Genomic DNA, 20,038 nt, shown 5'->3' with positions numbered 1-20,038 from the left:
TTCCTTAATGTACTATTTATTCTAAATTCATATTGCTAGACAACCAATAATAATCAAAGTCGTAGCCTAAAATGATGAATTGCTGACCACTAATGTTCCATTAAACAATCATGTATGATTAAGTGGTGGTGTGCTTGAGTAACCAGACAGTTTGTTAAATATCATTATTAACATATGCACAGCTGTGACAAATGCAAATATCCAGAAAGCATTTGGATTAGAGAGTTGAGGGAAATTATTTAAAATAAACAAAAAGTCGAGGAGTTTTTCGCCATGGTTCATAAAGAGAGTTCTCGGAGGGAGGAATGACCATCTGTGGAAAATTAGCAAAAGTTCAATATATTTCAGCCATAACTGCTCTGCTAATTAGAGTTTGTGAACACTAGATGAACAATAATCTATTTTGACTGTTATTCATATCAAAAGCAGATAAACACATCTTATATCTTATTATTTCATATACAATTTGTCTTTTTTTGTACATGTATTTAAATACAGTTTTAAGTTAACTCATCATATCATCTTTACAATGGCCACACTCTTTTCACACAAGCAAATTCCTGACATGTAGAGTAAGTAGATAAACTATGTTCTGGACAGTGTTGTTTGGAAGCTAAACACTGATATGATAAGGTCTGGTAAACAAATGTAAAACTCCCTTCTCACTCTCCTTTTGAGAACAGAGCGAACTTTTCAATGCAAGTCATGGATGGACAAAATTTCATTGGGAAACTATTTCTGGCTTTATGTCTTTGTAATCTATACTCAGTTTGTGCTACAACAGACGTCTGTTCTAATAGCATTCTTCCTGGATCTAAAGGTATTTATGTTCTAAGTTTCTGTCATTATAGATTTCAGAAACGCTATCACTAACATCAATTTTGTAACTCATTCATAATTTTGAGTTATTATTATAACTATGCATATTCTAAAATGTGTATCATATATATATGATATGTATGGTATTTTATGTATCTAAATATATATGATATATATATATATATCATCGTGTTAAATATTTATATTTTATTGTATTTACAACTGGCTGTTGACTCTTGGGTATATAACAAATTAAATCATGTGCCTATTTAAAATGCTACAGTAGCAGGTCTTATTAAAGGAACCCTGCTGGTAATACCCAACAGTGTGCTTGTGTTAAAATGCCATTCTGCCATTTATAGACACACAGCGTCAGCAATGGAAATAGAGTGAAACATTAACGCTAATGTCAATGTGGCCAGCTACTATTCCATTACGTATAACATCACTATCTATACAGGTCCGGGAATTTGCATGGTGGAGGAAACTTCTATTTAACCTATTTCTGGGAATGAGGAGTAGCTATATGTATATTTTTTAGGGGAAAACAAAAAGTTGTTTTGAGGAAACGTCTCTCCCTACGATTCATGCGTTTAGCAATGCCAATAAACTCCAGAGATTGAATAACTGTCTATATTTAAACAGCTGCAATGTAACGGAGAAGCTTGTTTGGGTAAGACCCATCCCAAACTGTTCTGTCTGTACGCTTTCTGTTGGAGGGGCCCCAATCTCAATCTCTTTCTCTTCATCTAACAGGAGATCCAGGTGAGGTGGGAACAGAAGGCGAAGAGGGAAAAATGGGGAAAACCGGCCCACCTGGCCACCGAGGTCTCTGAGACGTTGTTGGTTTGTTGTTTAACGAATCAGTGATAGATTAAAGGGAAGTTGGTTGAAGCATGTTTTTCCCCCCCTGCCCATCCCCCTTACAATCCACATCCTCTTTATAACTAGCCAAAAATGCTCTGAAGGTATTTTACCTGAGCTTTTGCTGTGTTGTCACTCAAGTAATAAGCAATGTGTTTTGACACGTCTTGTAGATAATCAAGCAGATAATGCTGCTTGACTCTTTATGGTATTGTGTTGCTATATGGCAACATTTTGTTTTCTTTTTCTTCTTACCTTTCAGAAAAACTTACAACATAATCCATTGTTAGAAATGAAAGGGCAGTCTTTAAAGTAGCCAATAATATACAGTTTTTCAGCCACATGACATTTGATTTTTTTCTCCAAAACAAAAGACAATGCAAGCCTGCCAAAGATCTCCAAAAATTGCTCTATTTCTGTATGTTTCTTCTACGCCATAATTTTTTGCTGCATGTTTGACAAGTAAATTAGATATTGTTGTTAACTTAACAACTTTATTTAACATAGTTTTACAGAAAATTTAGAAAATATAAATGTTATAAAAGTACTCAAAAGTACATAATTGGAATATAAAAAATATTCCAATTATGGAAATAATTGTGCTATAGTGTAATTGCACCAATGCGTTTTATCAATGGGACTTTTTATAGATAGTTGTATCTATTATATTATTTTATTTATTTATTTGGAAGTGTTTCCCATAATATAATTGCATTTTTGCATAAATAACAAAACTGTTTTGTGTTTCTTCTTCTCAGATAAAAATGTAAATGGCAATGTTTTGTGGAAGTAAGAGTGCTCAGTTAGCGCTTCCAAATGACAACAGTAGTGTTGGGTGTAATCTGATTAAAAATGAATTCGTTACTGTAATCCAATTACTTTTTTAGTGAAAAGTTGTGTAATACATAAACATTTTTTGTCTGTGAATAGTTTTTAGAATGTAATTAGTAATGTGATTACTTTCCAATTAAGTAATTTGTAAAGTAATCTGATTACAATCTTTAAAAATTACATAATTTTTAGTGGATTGATTTCTAAAGTAACTTACCCAACACTGGACAGTAAAGCTATGCTTTAGTGACAGTGAAAAATGCATTGATTATCAACAATATTGAAGAATGAATGATAAGGATGCATTTTAGTTTGCAGCAGCTCCAAGTACATAAATACATTGATTTATTAAAGTAATGTTTATTTAATTCAAGGAGAAATTGATCATTTTAAAAGAACAAAATATGTAATCGTTATACAGATTTGCCATATAGCAACATTCACAAATTTGTTAACATTTAAAAAAAATATATATATTTTTTTTATTTTATTTTTTATAAGAGCTATTTTATGTCAGAAAGTGAAATGAAACAAATGTTCAGAGCTAATACATTCTGTTTCTATTTTTGAAAAGTACCTGCGATTTGTGTACTTTCTAGGACAAAAAAACCTACATATTATATCTGTAAATATATTTAGAAAAGGTTAAAAAAGAATCTCTTGTTGTGCATCTGGATTGAAATAAAAATTTAAAAAAAGTAATGAAACTACTAAAATGCTAAACTGACTTTTCATGAAACCAGTTTTGAAAACACTGATTGAGCCGTTGGAATTTCTGGGATTATAAACTTCCAAAAAGCTACACAGTAGCCTCTTCTGTGGCCTCTGAAAGAGTGGTAGTACAGCATGTGGACTAGGCTTGACCTGAAGTCAGCTTTTTGATGTGTCCTTGCCCTCACTTGGCATCAGAGTGGAGCTGGACGACCGTCAGCTTTTGCCAGACCACATCTTCCCTTGAGGGAAAGTCACGTCAGAAGCAGGCAGACGTGTTAATTGCGGCCAAGGGGCCGTAGTGTCGCCATGTGTTCAAAGGTGGAAGCGTAGTTTGTAGTGCTCTGCAGCAGACAGGCCCCTTCCAGGCATGCTGTATATCGCCACAGCCCAAGTACGCCTGCAACTGCAATCACAGAAAGATGTGCCCTCTCTTACACACACAAACGTACTTTACCAAAGAAAAAAAGAAATGCCTCCAGAAAAAAGAAATGCCAGGAAGGATTGTAGCCTGTTTTTGCACTCATGACCACAGAGGCATTAAGGTTTAGAATGGCTGCTTACTGCAAACTCTAGCTTATTTTTAGCGACGCACCTAGGCGTGAAATACCGAAAACATTACTATACAGGCAAATTCATTTATAAATACGACATGTTAGGATAGTTCCCTCAAAATCACTTTATGATTTTCCAAACCTGTATGACACAAAAGTAGAAGTTAGGGACTGACAGCTTTATTCATTTTTTAATTAAAGTGTGAAATGTGTTTTAGGAAGTAAAATAATTAATAATGTAATAACTTTTTATGAAGTATTCAGTTAAGTAAATGATTGCAAAAAGTAGTTAGTAATCTGAAATGGATTACTTTTTGAGTACCTTAGGCCTACTTAAAAAAAAATGCAACGAAAGCAATGAAAGTGAATGGTGAGTGGAACATTCTGCCTGGCATCTCATTTTGTGTTCCATAGAAGACAGACATATGGGTTTGGAACGACATGAGGGTGAGTATATGATGACAACATTATATTTTTTTTAGGTGAACTGTCCCTTTAAGAAAAACAAATATAGAATTAATGCATTTCATTTCCTTTATAATGATGTTTTTTGGTATTTTGTAATAGTGTTTTATCAAAAATGGCATGACAAAATAAAATTAGATCAAGGTACCTTGAATTGACAGTTAATTAAAGTTAACATTACATGTCAAGACATTTCCCATCAGTCAGACTGTTTACAATATCTACACATTCCCAGATCCTGGAAGGGCAGCTAAATGAAAAGAGGCATTCTGAGAACTAGTGGGCTTAACTTGCAAATCTATGGGCAGACTTGTGTTAATTCATTTTAAACGAGTGCAGGAAATCATCATCCCAGATCTTAATCAACATCACGCCCTCAAAGCAAAAACGAAAACATTTACAAAAATAGAAAGAGAAGAACTTTTTAATGTGAGGTATTCCAGGATGTAATTTTTTAGACATTCAGATGTTTCCTCTTTTCCACATTATGTTTTAGACATTCACATGGTTCCTGTACTCCACAAATCATTTCATAAATGCTGTCTGAGGTTTTTCACTGAAGTTTGCCTTGTAATTGAAATATTTTAACAAATGGAGCAATCACTTCAGATGGCAAACAGCAACAGGAATGCATACTTCTGTGAAAGAGATACATATGGGAATGAAATGTATGGGAATGACTGTGCCACTAAATCAAAATGAGCTATTGCTGAGATGATTTTGAATGACACTACAGACACACTTGCTTGGCGAGGCCCAAAAATATATATTTGCTTAGGAAATTTGGTCCGAGGCTGTCATGAATGGTCTTCAAAAGTAGCTGTCTCAAACCTTTTTACGAGCTGGAAAATGCAATTTAATCAGATTTATATTGGATATTTCTGACACAAAATTATTTCGCCTCACACAAAATAAAGTAATTGAGGTTAAAAGAGCGTGCATGTACCGAGACATGTTTTGCTTTGATAGTATGCTTGTTTCCTTTGGATAAGCATTGTAAGACATTTTTCATTAATTCTGGCAGGGTCAGGACAGTGATAACCATGTTTTCTCTCTCCATAGGCCTGACTGGCGAATATGGAGAGAAAGGAGATATGGGCCGGATGGGAAAGATGGGCTCTATTGGGGAGAGAGGTAAATAAACTCAGATGCGGAATGCTGCATGTTTATGTACACTATGTTTACGGATTCGTATATCTCAACATTACTGTACCTGGGAATCGTCTATATGAGAAATCACTTAAAGATGTTTATTGCACTGTCTCCTCTAATTCATCTATGCCCTTCTAAAATGACTAGCCATTTTATCTGGAAAAGTGTTCCTTTTATACTCACTAAACCCATATTACTTTTTTCCTTCGTGGGGCACAATAGAAGTTAATTATAGCAGAATATCTATGCTGCTCTTTCCCATATAATGAAAGTGAACGGTGATCATGTCAAGCAAGAAAAATGCAGTCTGACTCACACAAAGCTATCGTATGGCTTTAGAAGATTTGACATATAGGGCACCAGTTGTATAGTCTATTTTTATGATGCTTTCATGGTCGTCCTTTTGTTCTTTTTGGAGCTAGATTGCCCCAGTACCCTCCACTTTCATTGTTTGGAACAGAGCAGCTCAGATATTCTGCTAAACTTCTCCAATGGTGTTCCACAAAATGAAATAAGACATATTTTCTAGTGAACTATCCATCCCTTTACATGCAACGAAACAGAATCTTGTTTGGTGGCAATGGTTACTTGGGAAGTTAGAACAAAAGCTCAGATCCAAAACCGGATATGTGCGGTAAAGTATATCCACAACCCCCATGGACAGTGATGGGGGCACGTTCGCCCCAATATTAAGAGAAGTGTTCTATCAGAATTTTCAATTACTGATTGAAATTGCATTTTTTTTTACAGTTTTACTTGCTCTCCCAAATCTTAAATATGTGGGGTTACATTCTTCCCTCGACTGCTTTAAATCATCCTCATCAGGCTAGACTGATTAGTTTTTGGAAAGAGATGTTGGAAATGTGCTGAGCACCTGTTTTCTGAGGGTTTGTCACTAGAGCCAGCCATCAGTGATCATTTCATGAGTCCCTACATGGACACATTTGAATTAAAAATAGGGCATGAAATGTTCAAGACCTGAAAGTTATGAATACGTTTAAATATACTGTATATTTATATATGTGTGAAAATTCTTCATGGTAGTCGAGCAACATTTTTCTGCACTTATTCTACAAACCATTTTACCATAAATCCTAAAACACGTAAACACAGCACAGATTTACTTACCAAAGTGTTTTTTAATCACCACTCTTTCAAAATGAAACTCATGGTCGGTTCATCACTGACATCATTTGCCCTGCAGATAGGTGGAACAAAACACTCTTGTGACACCAGTATTTAGCATGAGCACTGCTGCCATCTATTGGGCATTTCCAGTTATTTTGGATTGTATAGATCATTAATATGTGCATAAGGGCAGTCTGTGGCAATCTAAAAAGTTGGCTTAGTTAAATGGAACTCAATGATTTTATTACAACATCAGAAGTTAAATCTGAAAATATTATTGCGAGTATTAAAAATGTGACTGTGAACAGGTGACAAAGGACAACCAGGAATTGATGGTCCCTCAGGCATAAAAGGAAAACTTGGTAAATATGACAATCTTTATGGGATTTATTTCTGCTTTTTTATTATTTAGAGATTAATGAGAAATAGATTTAAAGTTGTAAACATTTTCACTACATGTATTTGACCCACCACTGCGTAACAGTGAGCATACAAGGGGTTGTCCACCTTAAAATGAAATTTCTGTCATCATTTACACACCCTCTTGTTATAAACTTGGATAACGTTCTTTCTTCCATGGAAAACAAAAAGAGACGTTAGGAAATATGTTAGTCTTAGCCTCCTTTCACATTCAATGAATTGCTTACTACCCAATGAAAGTGACTGGCTGTCATGCTGCCTAAAATCTACTTTTTGTGTTCCACAGAAGAAATTCATGCATGTTTGGAACAACATGAGGGTGAATAAATGATGACAAAAAAAAATTACCTTTAAATCTTTACAATTTGAACTGGCTCAGTTCATGTCATTGACTTTGATATTAATCTATTTATAAAAATTTGAATGTGTCTTAATTATTGCTGATCTAATACAGCATGGTTGCACAATATTTGTGGCAGGTACTACCTGTGACTGTGGGAGGTACAGAAAGGTGGTCGGACAGATGGAAATCAATATAAGCAAACTGAAAAATGCTGTCAAGTTTCTAAAGAACGGTGAGACTTGTGTGTCTAATTCAACAGGACCTCTGCATTATCATTGTTTTAATATTATCTGTTGTGATGGTCAGCTTTGCTCCATGTATTAATCTAAAAACTTGTTAATCCACACAAATAATGCAGAGAAAAACCAGTGAAATTGCACAAGGCTAACAAGCTACTCTATAAAACATGTTAAAAGAATAGTTCACCCAAAAATGAAAATTATCTCATAATTTATGCCTCATGCCATCCCAGAAGTGTATGACTTAATTTCTTGTGCTGAAGAGATTTTTCAGAAGAATATCTCAACTTTGTAGGTCCATACAAAGCAAGTAAATGGTTGCCAGAACTTTGAAGCTCCATAAAGAATATAAAAGCAGCTTAAACGTTCCTCCAAAGTACCTTAAAAGACTCCAGTGGTTAAATTCATCTATCTTCAGAAGTGATATGATAGGTGTTGGTGAGAGAAAAAAAATCATTATTTATGTCCTTTTTTAATATATATTCTCTTCCCTGCCCAGTAGGTGGTGATATGCACGAAGAATGATAATATTCATAATATGTGAAATGTAATGTGGAGATTGGTACTAAAAAAGTACTTAAAAATGTATCTGATTCTCAACCACACCTATCATATCACTTATAAAGATATGGATTTAACCACTGGAGGCTTATGGATTACTTATATGCTGCCTTTATGTGCTTTTTTGACTTTCAAAGTTCTGGACAGCATTCACTTGCATTGTATGGACCTACAGAGCTGAAATATTCTTCTACAAATCTTGTTTCAGTGTTCAGCAGAATAAATTCATACACATCTGGGATGGCATGAGGGTGAGCAAATGATGACACAAGTTTCATATTTGGGTGAACAATCCATTTAATATATGTACAGTGTCCTCAAAATATACTGAAGTAATAACAAGTAACAATAAGTTATGCAATTCTTTTGTGATTTTATGCTATTTTGATATTATTTACATTCATTTGCATTAGCAAATAAGCATATTTATGAAACCTTCGTACAGTAAAAAGCTACACTTTTATAAGTTAAAATACTAAGAAAATATGAGAATGTGACATATATTGGAGTCAGATTGTTACAATCTGCTGAACAAAATATAAAAAAACATGACTTGAAAATAATGTTGTGACAATAATAGTCAGTAGATGGCTGCAGTGTTCTATGTAGCTCTACATCTACTGTGTAGTCTGATTGCATATTGTAACCAAATGTTCTATTTTAGCAAAAGTAATGCTTTTGATATATTAAGACATTATTAAACTATTATTTGTAAAAGTTTAGCATTTTAAAATTGATTTTAAGTGTCAGTTTTGCAGTTAACAGAAACAAACTGCATACTTGTGAAAATTAAATTAGAGAAGAATCAGAGTAAGCATTTTGCAATTTAAAACTTTCTATAGTAAAAATGTATTGTCAAGGTGAACAGCAATAATGAACAACAATAAATGCATAAAAAGAACAAACGGTGAACAACAAAAAATGGTAAGAACAGTAAAGAAGGATGCAATGTCTTTATGCATTCATGCATCCATGGCAGTGTGTAGTTGTGATAGCATGTTCCTTGCAGATGGATTATGTTCTGAATGTGTGTGTTTGTGCGTGTGTGCGTGTTCTGCATTGTGGCTGTATTATTGTCTCACCCTCTTATTTTTTAGTGTGTGTGTGTTTAGCATTGTGGCTGATTTATTGGTTTTATTTGACAAATTTAAAAAAAAAAAAAAAATGCTCTGCGTTATAATCTCACCAGTTCGTGTGTGTGTGTGTGTGTGTGTGTGTGTGTGTGTGTGTGTGTGTATGTCAGTGGGTGTATATGTTTTGCACTCTGGATGTTGTATAGTCTCACCCTTTAATTTTGTCAGCATTGTGGCTGATTTATTGATTGTATTTGACAGATGAAAAAAAAAATGTGCTATGTGTTATGGGATATTCATTTTCAATGGTCGGTCAATTTTGACCGCGAAGACAAAAAGTGTAAAAAGATTTTTCTATAGCTAGACCACGTTTCAGGGCAATTTTTACAATTATATTTAACTAACTGATCCCACAATCATAATTAGTATGCATTTCCCCGCAAGTTCGCACAGGTATCCTGACAGAGTAACCACAGGTGTAGTTCATCGCATTAATTATGGATATGTTCCTATAAAGTTTGACAACCATAAAGTCTGCAAATACTTTTTGTTTTCATTTTGAATAGTATTTGTTTCATAATTTGAAACCTAATAAACATCTCTTCGTGAAATATTTGACTTATTTTGATATTTTGTTATCTAATGCAGTGACATTCGTTCAATTTTAAGTGTCCATATGATATACTGTATGTTTTTCTAATTCAAATATTTGGTCCCATTCACAACTACACAATTAAAACTACTAAAGAGACAGCAGCTCTATTCTGTGTTGCATTTCATGCATATTTTCAAAGAAAACAAATATGTTGACAAGAGACTAACTGGAACTGTGTTTTTATATTCTCATTACAGTGATTCTAGGTATCAGAGAGACAGAGGACACGTTTTATCTGCTAGTAAAGGAGGCGCGGAAGTTTCGAGAGTCACTTTTAAACTGCAAGTTGCGTGGAGGATCTCTCGCTATGCCCAAAACCACAGAGACAAACACCTTACTGGCCAACTATATCAGTGAAGCTCACCTTACCCATGTGTTTATAGGGATACAGGTAGGGGAGCCAGAGGTGGGGTACATGTACATTGATGGTAAACCCCTCTTGAATACCACTGTCTGGGGTCTGCAGGGGCCACGCAGAGGTAACGGTGACTGTGTGCAGCTGGGTAGTACAGGAGCTTGGAGCCAGGTGGAGTGTGTAGCCACACAGTACTACATATGTGAATTTGCCAAAAACAGAAAGTCTCCAGCAGCTTTTATGTGATAGTTAAATGGTAACAGAGGGGGAGAGTTTTCATTATGTTTTTAATCATTCATTTTTAACATCAAAAGCTAATATAGTGAGTAACTGTCATACACAGGCTACATTTTACTGTATTTTCATACAATATTTTTTAATGTTTTTGAATATTAATCACTCTTTTATATCACTTAATAAAGGTTAAAGAGGGGTATGTGAGTGTCATGCTACAACTATTGAGTAAAACAGTCAACTTGTTTCTGTTTTGGATGGTTTCTTTTTGAGTTTCATTTATTCAAATGCTGTTCTCTGCCATACAGCCTTTGGGAGATTCTCATGAAATCTGACAACTCAGAAAATGTAAACATTCAATACATTTTCCCATGCATTTTTTTCTTCAAAAGCAAATGTATTTGCATGAATTTAATCAAGTCTTGTTGTAAGGATTTAAATACAATTTGTCACCATTTTAATTACGTCGAGGCAACTTAATCACTCCCGTATTCTTTCTTTCTTTTTTTTTTAAACATTTGTTGTTGTAAATGCAACATCTGTGAGTAAAGTCTTTGCAATAGAGTTGTTCAGCTTGTAGTCCAAACACCCGGAATAGAATTCCATAGGGTTCCATCTCAAAATAGGTTTTTATAACTGTGTTTCTGAACTGATCCAAAAAATAAAACAAGATATGTTTTGTTCAACAACATAAATTACATACCTCAAACATTTGTATAACAAAACATCCACACATCGTCAAGTAATGTTTACCACAGACCTTATTTTACTCATAAGTTCAAAAACCCCATAATAAAAACCCATAGGAAAATACAGAGGGATCCCGTGGAGAATTAGACTTCCGGTTTCGCCTACAAATTCATATCATGGCTGAACAACTCTATAGAGAATGACATCTTGCCGACGAGTGGGCATGCAGGGTCCTTAACATCCAATACACAAACCACAATGACGGTGATACTCAACAGTCATATTTTTGGAAATAGATGCACTCACATAAAACAAAACCCAAAGGGACGACAAATACAACACCACCATTACAAGTACTGCAATAAAAAGAAAATATCAAGATATTAATTTTGTCTTTACTCATGCTGCAGTGTATGCTGAGAACCTGAGATCACATGAATATCTGTTTATGGTTATCAAAATGCAACGAAAATTGACATTTTACAATTTTAAATTGACTGCACACAATAAAAATAAAAAAATAAAAACTGTGTTGCATTAGCTCATTTTAAGTAAATAGACTCAACAAGAAGCAAATACAAACAATTTTAGTGTGGTCACATTTAACCTATATTATTATTTTTTAATATTTAAAATGTATATATACAATTTATATATATATATATATATATATATATATATATATATATATATATATATATATATATATAAAAAAGGAAATTATACATTATATCAATTCTATATGGGACCATTAAGATTTTTTTAACATTGTGACATTATTTAGGACACTTAAGCACATTTTACCCCAGAGTTATCATTACTGTAATGTGTCCTTTTACTATTCCCTTCAGTGATGATTCTCATTACCATGACAGTCATACTTTTGTTGTATTAGAGTAAAAAATGTGATGCTATACAATGTTGTTGTTTTTTTTATTTTTGACTAAAAAAGCAAAAATGAAAGGCAGTACCAAGTGAGTACTACTATGATGTTTAAATACTTTGCAGTGTAAGTAATATATTTTCTTTAATTACATTGCGGTAATGAGAACAAAAAAATGACCATCATTTTTTGCATTGCGGTAATGAGAAAGAGGTTCTGCAGGGTCCCTTTAAAACAGGCGAAATTTTTTATATGCAAATTTAATTTCTTAATTTCTGGACTAAGGAGAAATTAAGAATTTTCCCATTTACAAGAGATTATAGATTAAGAGATTAAGAGAATATTGTGATTATAGTCATGTGTGAAGGCCGTTGTTAAGCACAACACAAAGTGGACCTCTTCAGCTGTGACTATATTCACACTATGGGACAGCCTCGAATACTTTATTTCTTTTTAAAAATGGTTATCACATATTAAAATGTGTTTATTAAAATGTCTTTTTATTATTATTATTATTATTATTATTATAATTCTCTCATCATTTACTCACCCTTTTGCCATCTAAACTCATATCACTTCTTTTCTTCTGCGGAACATAAACAAAAATATTTTCATAGATGTATGATGTGCTTTTATCCATGTAAAGCAAGTCAAGGGGGTCCAAAATTTTCAAGCTCTAAAAAGGACATAAACATTTTACTTGTTATTCACTATAAAAATTGACATCTGCCGTCTGCAGTGGGGGGGAATAGATTTGTTCTGAAGAATGTTCAAAGTGGGATCACATTGAATTTGAATCAAAACAACCTTCGGAGGGGTGTAGGCCATAACTGTTGAAAATCCTTGTAGAAACACAAGTGAAAGAAGATATTGATAGAAACATTAGTCAAATTCATTCACATGCATTATTAAAAATCTTACAAACATTCAGTGGTTAAACCAATGATATGATCAGAGGTGGGTAGAGTAGCCAAAAACAAATTACTTTAAAAAAATTACTCAAGTAGAAGTAAAAACACTAACATAAATAATTAATTGAGTAAGAGTAAGAAAGTATCCAATTAAAAGAGTACTCAAGTAGTGAGTAACTCATTACTTTCACAAATGACATAATGGACGTTAACTCCCCTATTTTCCATTACATAATACACATTTAACATGTATTATTATTATTATTAGTATTATTATTATTATTATTATTATTATTTGTATTAATGGAAATTCTGTCATCATTCACCATCATGTTGTTCCAAACCTGTATGACTGACTTTCTTTGATCCAACACAATGAGGAGATATTAGACAGAATGTTTGCCTGAGTCACTATTTATTTTCAGTGATTGGGTTTATATATATATATACTGTATATATATATATATATATATATATATATATATATATATATATATATATATATATATATATATATATATATATATATATACACTCACTTAAAGGATTATTAGGAACACCTGTTCAATTTCTCATTAATGCAATTATCTAATCAACCAATCACATGGCAGTTGCTTCAATGCATTTAGGGGTGTGGTCCTGGTCAAGACAATCTCCTGAACTCCAAACTGAATGTCAGAATGGGAAAGAAAGGTGATTTAAGCAATTTTGAGCATGGCATGGTTGTTGGTGCCAGGCGGGCGGTCTGAGTGTTTCACAATCTGCTCAGTTACTGGGATTTTCACGCACAACCATTTCTAGGGTTTACAAAGAATGGTGTGAAAAGGGAAAAACATCCAGTATGCGACAGTCCTGTGGGCAAAAATGCCTTGTTGATGCTAGAGGTCAGAGGAGAATGGGCCGACTGATTCACGCTGCTAGAAGAGCAACTTTGCCTGAAATAACCACTCGTTACAACCGAGGTATGCAGCAAAGCATTTGTGAAGCCACAACACGCACAACCTTGAGGCGGATGGGCTACAACAGCAGAAGACCCCACCGGGTACCACTCATCTCCACTACAAATAGGAAAAAGAGGCTACAATTTGCAAGAGCTCACCAAAATTGGACAGTTGAAGACCGGAAAAATGTTGCCTGGTCTGATGAGTCTCGATTTCTTTTGAGACATTCAGATGGTAGAGTCAGAATTTGGCGTAAACAGAATGAGAACATGGATCCATCATGCCTTGTTACCACTGTGCAGGCTGGTGGTGGTGGTGTAATGGTGTGGGGAATGTTTTCTTGGCACACTTTAGGCCCCTTAGTGCCAATTGGGCATCGTTTAAATGCCACGGCCTACCTGAGCATTGTTTCTGACCATGTCCATCCCTTTATGGCCACCATGTACCCATCCTCTGATGGCTACTTCCAGCAGGATAATGCATCATGTCACAAAGCTCGAATCATTTCAGATTGGTTTCTTGAACATGAAAATGAGTTCACTGTACTAAAATGGCCCCCACAGTCACCAGATCTCAACCCAATAGAGCATCTTTGGGATGTGGTGGAACAGGAGCTTCATGCCCTGGATGTGCATCCCACAAATCTCCATCAACTGCAAGATGCTATCCTATCAATATGGGCCAACATTTCTAAAGAATGCTTTCAGCACCTTGTTGAATCAATGCCACGTAGAATTAAGGCAGTTCTGAAGGCGAAAGGGGGTCAAACACAGTGTTAGTATGGTGTTCCTAATAATCCTTTAGGTGAGTGTATATATATATATATATATATATAGAAAGTGAATGTGACCGAGACTGTCTCTAACATTCTGTCTAACATATTTTGTGTTCCACAGAATACAGAAGGTCACACAGGTTTGGAATAACATGATGGTAGGGAAATGATTACAGATTACAGTTTACCCCAAAATTTAAATTCTCATTACTCACCCTCATGCCATCCCAGATGTGTATGTCTTCTTCTCTTCTGCAGAACACAAATTCAGATTTCATGAAGAAAGTTTCAGCTCTGTAGGTCAGTACAGTAAGTGAAAGGGTGCCAAAATGTTGATGCTCCAAAAAGCAAATAAATGCAGCATTAAAGTAATACATAAGACTCCAGTAGTTAAATCCATGTCTTCAGAAGTGATATGATAGGTGTGGATGAGAAACAGATCACTTTCACATTCTTCTTCTTGTCTAACATTACTTTTATCCTTATGACTTATTTGATTTTTTTATTTATTTTTAGCTTTAAAATGTTGGCACCCATTCTCTTGCATTGTATGGACCTATAGAGCTGAAATACTCTTCTAAAAATCTTAATTTGTGTTCAGCAGAAGAAAGAAAGTAATACACATCTGGGATGTCATGAGGGTGAGTATATGATTAAATAATTTTCATTTTTGGGTGAACTATCCCTTTATTTTTTTAATTTGTCAATAAGAACAGATGTTTGGAAACCTTTTTAGTATTTATTACGGTGAAAACATTAAAATGTCAAACACAGACATTATATATAATGCTGAAATATAAACCAAAGCAAGATCACATTTTATTAATGCCTACTTTCACTATTTCATAGCTTTTAATGTTCAGCGTGGATTATTTCAGTGTAGTTACAGTTTTCAGTGTCAAAAGAATTTAATTTACATTTACATTTATTCATTTGTCAGACGCTTTTATCCAAAGCAACTTACAAAAGAGGAAAACATAAGCGAATCATCTTAAGGAGACAGTGGTACGAAAACTACCATACTACAAAGTTTCACTATCATCAGAATAGTATACAAAACAGATTTGAAGTGCAACAAGAATTATAAAATTCTTGAATATAAATATTATTTATTTTTATGTATTTTTTTGTGACTGGTTAAGTGCTTTTGGAAAAGATGTGTTTTTAGCAGTTTTTGGAAGATAGATAGTGAGTCAGCTTCACGTATTGAGTTGGGAAGGTCATTCCACCAACGTGGTATGATGAAACTAAAAGTCCGGGAAAGTGTTTTGGTGCCTCTCTGTTTTGGTACGACAAGGCGCCGTTCCTTAGCCAACCGCAGGCTTCTGGTGGGAACGTAGCTCTGCATAAATGTTTTTAGGGATGCAGTGACTGTTTTGTATGCCAGCATCAGGGCCTTGAATTTAGTACGTGCATGAACATGCAGCCAGTGGAGAGAGACAAAGAGTGGTGTAACATGTGCTCTCTTAGGTTCATTAAAGACCAGACGTGCTGCTGCATTCTGGATCATTTGGAGAGGTCTAATAGCACATGCAGGGAGGCCTGCAATGAGAGCGTTACAGTAGTCCAGTCTAGTTATAACAAGTGACTGAACGAGCAGTTGTGTGGCATGTACAGAGAGGAAAGGTCTTATCTTCCTGATATTGTAGTGTAAATCTACATGATCTTGCAGTCTTTGAGATGTGGTCTGTGAAATTTAGCTCGTCATCAATGGTTACCCCTAGATTTCTGACTGTTTTGGAAGGTGAAACTGTAGTTGGACCCAGGTGATGTTGTGTTCAACAGCAGGGTTGGCTGGAAAGACAAGGAGTTCGGTCTTGGCTGGGTTGAGTTGCAGGTGGTGTTCCTTCATCCAGGCTGACATGTCTGCCAAACAGGCAGCGATTTGAGCGGTCATTGTGGTGTCGTTGGGCTGGAAAGATAAGTAGAGTTGCATGTCATCAGCGTAGCAGTGGTAAGAGAAACCATGTGACTGAATGATGGGTCCCAGTGATGTGTATATGGAGAAGAGAAGTGGCCCAAGCACTGATCCCTGAGGTACCCCAGTAAGTAACTGAGGTGGCTTGGAATTTAGATATCATTTTTTTTATACAGCAGTACAGCTGCTCTCTAAACGCAGAGTGCGCAGCCTGCATAGTACACCAACCCTGATCGTGGAACACTCGCTGTGTCTGAAACCATCCCATCCACTATAGTGCACTGTTTCAGGTGTCCGCCATTTTGTATGATTGTCTGAATTATGAGTGGACCACTCGTTCCCTATGTTTGTTCACTCATTCTTACCCACAATGCACTCTAATTTTGAGTGTACATTTTGACGTACACACTTTGGGAAGACATGTGAGCTTCCTTTACAGGAAGCAGTAAACCTTCACACTGCAGGACAGTTTTATTTCATGCTGAATGTATTAAATTACTTTTTGACAAATAATTCAACTGGATTAAAATAACATAATAACATATAAAGAGGCAAAACATACAGATACATTTTAAAATGTACTCTTTATTTATATTTATACAGAATTTTGCCATTAAGCTGAAGAATTCTTTATTTACTAAATAGTTCACTGAGGTGATATTATTTTAACTCAGGAGATTGCACAAAGTGGAAATGATAATACTGTGGATGATTGAAATATTCGGTTTTAACATGTAGGTTATGATAATTTGACCGGATGAGGGCGCGATGTGCCCAGAAACGCTTCCCAGCTTGTATTGGAGTTTAAAGATACTAAAGTATAACAAATAAATACAATTATGTACAAATGATAAAATGTGTTTACTCTTTATATTAATATATATATATATATATATATATATTAAAAAATAACAAACAGAATGAAGATGTATTGTATTAATATATTATTTAATAAGAATAACAAGTAAGGCCCAATTATTGTAAAAATTCCCATGGGACGTTGTTTCTGTGACAGACCCAAAGCTCCGCCACTCCATTCACTCACACATTTCGTTCACTCACTGCTGAGATATAGTGCACTAACTGCCATTCACTATATAGGAAATAGTGAATGAGTGAATGATTTCGGACACCGCCACTCACTTCGCCATACGACCGCCTAGCGCCCTCATATCTCTCACACGCACGCCCCGTGATCCTTGCTTTGCACGCACAGAAATTATGTCTGTTAGTGCTCCAGTTGTCAATCACGTGAACTGCAGAGCAAAAGGCATTTACACTTAACTTGAATGTTTACCTGGATTTATCCAGTTAATCTGCCTAAAGTAGCAACAATAGTTTCCAGTATCCAAGTGAGGGCGCGGAGGAAATGCGTTATATTGCTTATGATATGCAGGACACGGGATAAAGCACACTGATATATTATTGCTGCAGTGATTTTATTTTTATATATTTAGTTTTTAATTTCTCCCCTTTTCCCCCCAATTTGGAATGCCCAATTCCTAACTCCTCGTGGTGGCATAGTGACAATCCGGGTGGTGGACGACGAATCTCAGTTGCATCCACGTCTGAGACCGCCAATCCACGCATCTAATCACGTGGCTTGTTGAGCGCGTAGTGCATATGGAGGCTTCAAGCTATTCTCCGCGGCATCCACGCACAACTCACCACGTGCCCCACTGAGAGCGAGAACCACATTATATTGACCACGAGGAGGTTACCCCATGTGACTCCACCCTCCCTAGCAACCGAGCCAATTTGGTTGCTTAGGAGACCTGGTTGGAGTCACTCAGCATGCCCTGGATTCGAACTCACGACTCCAGGGATTGCTGCAGTTGTTTAAAAATGTACACTTATCACCCTGAAAATGACCATCACATTACACAGGAAAGCCTGTGTTCGCATTAGAGCCACAATTTATTTCGACATGCTGTTTTAAGAGATTTTAATCTTGAAATATCAGCTTTTCTTGGTGTTTAATGAAGACATTGCATGACAAACTATTATTTTTTCACTTTCTTCACTATGCGAAGTGAAGAAAGTGTTTAAATTTGAAGAGCTTGATGCTGCAGCAGTGATGAACTGGGCTTGAGTGACAATCTGTGACAGCGCACGCAGCTGTGTCAATTTCCGCTGTCATAAAAGTCCCATTCAATAATCTCTCAATAAATTACACATGAACTAAAACTAAACCCAGTAATGTAACGACAGGAATGCCACCCATTGTAAAGAAGTCAAAATTTATAATTTTCATTAGAAATGTATGTCACTTTTATACCTACACTAAAAGTTAATTTTCTTTCCAAAAAGTTAAATGTAGCACATTACTACCCACCTCTGGATATGCTTCTTTACAGTCCACACTAAAATACTATTGACTCGTACAATAGTTAGCCTTTACAAGCATGAGAAGTCACCAAAGCAGTCTTGTGCTTCAAAGTAGAGCTTATTGGCTTTGAAAGGGTGAGCCGTCAGTGAACGAGAAATATGAGTCAGTGTATGGAGGTGAACGAGAACGATTTGTTCGAAAAGACGGATTAGTTTATGAATGAAACATCACTACCTAGCAGCTACCTAGCAATGCCTTAGCAGCCACCCAGAACACCCTAGAAACTGCCTATTAACCACCTTACAATGCCTTAGTGTCCCACTAAGTGTCCCAGCTGTGTCCCAGCTGTCCCCCTGTGTCCCAGCTGTTGAATTTGGTGGGTGTGGTGCAGAAAGTCAGGAATTAGCTGGTTAGCAGGTCCCTGTTAACTTTTACTGGATGATGCTGGAACTACACTCCGTGATGGCAGAACTTATGCTTCTCCATTAACAGCCATTTAAAAGTAGCTGTGTTTTCTGACATTTTTTTTAAATAAATAAAAGCTTTTAATAATTCATATAAATGAATTACACTAATGTTTATATCAGTATCTTAATTTGACTAGTGTTTGTAAGTGGCTTTTTCACAATTACAGCCTGCACAGCTCCTCATACCAATAATGTTGCTGTATCAATATTCAATTAAGATGAATTAATTTGAATATTAATTTAATAATATTCAATCAATTAAATACATCCCTCAGCATTGCACAAAGGGTCACTAAAATCCACAAAACTAGGCAATCATTAATAACAAGCCATTGTTCACTGCCATTGGCATATGTCAAAATCAACTGTTTTAAGTCTCTCACCTCTTTCACCTCACACTCCAAATGTTGCATAGCCTTATTGATTTCATCAAGCAACTGGAATCATATAAAACAAATAGTTAATGTACAACTGCACAAAGCATTGTGCAATTTAGAACACTAAATTGGGCAATTTCTTGGTCTAATTACCATTAATATTTAACAATAACAACAGCATGCAGTAAAAATCACAGCCATGATTTCAGTTACCCAACCTAGTTCTTTATCTCTGTGGAATATAATTCCTTGACATAATATTTGCACAAGTATGTTGAACCCAAGCCTGCTCACTAATAATTAACCAAAGTTGTGAAACTGTTGAGTTATTCTGTGCACAGCC

The 20,038-nt window shown here is 35.3% G+C and overlaps 1 protein-coding gene across 1 annotated transcript; it reads left to right on the top strand.

Annotated features, from left to right (window-relative positions):
- The first annotated feature begins 654 nt into the window (after positions 1-654).
- On the top strand, positions 655-11,624 carry colec10 (collectin sub-family member 10 (C-type lectin)). The gene is made up of 6 exons (XM_052144304.1): positions 655-820; positions 1,576-1,647; positions 5,307-5,378; positions 6,833-6,886; positions 7,424-7,519; positions 10,013-11,624. Exons 1-6 carry the CDS (start codon positions 697-699, stop codon positions 10,414-10,416), a joined length of 822 nt encoding a protein of 273 aa, XP_052000264.1. The 5' UTR covers positions 655-696; the 3' UTR covers positions 10,417-11,624.
- The last annotated feature ends 8,414 nt before the right edge of the window (positions 11,625-20,038 follow it).

The sequence above is a fragment of the Xyrauchen texanus genome, chromosome 15, assembly GCF_025860055.1.
Source record: "Xyrauchen texanus isolate HMW12.3.18 chromosome 15, RBS_HiC_50CHRs, whole genome shotgun sequence".
Lineage (NCBI taxonomy): Eukaryota > Metazoa > Chordata > Actinopteri > Cypriniformes > Catostomidae > Xyrauchen > Xyrauchen texanus.
Note: the sequence above shows the minus strand (reverse complement) of the source record. Positions and strands in the feature narration are given on the sequence as shown.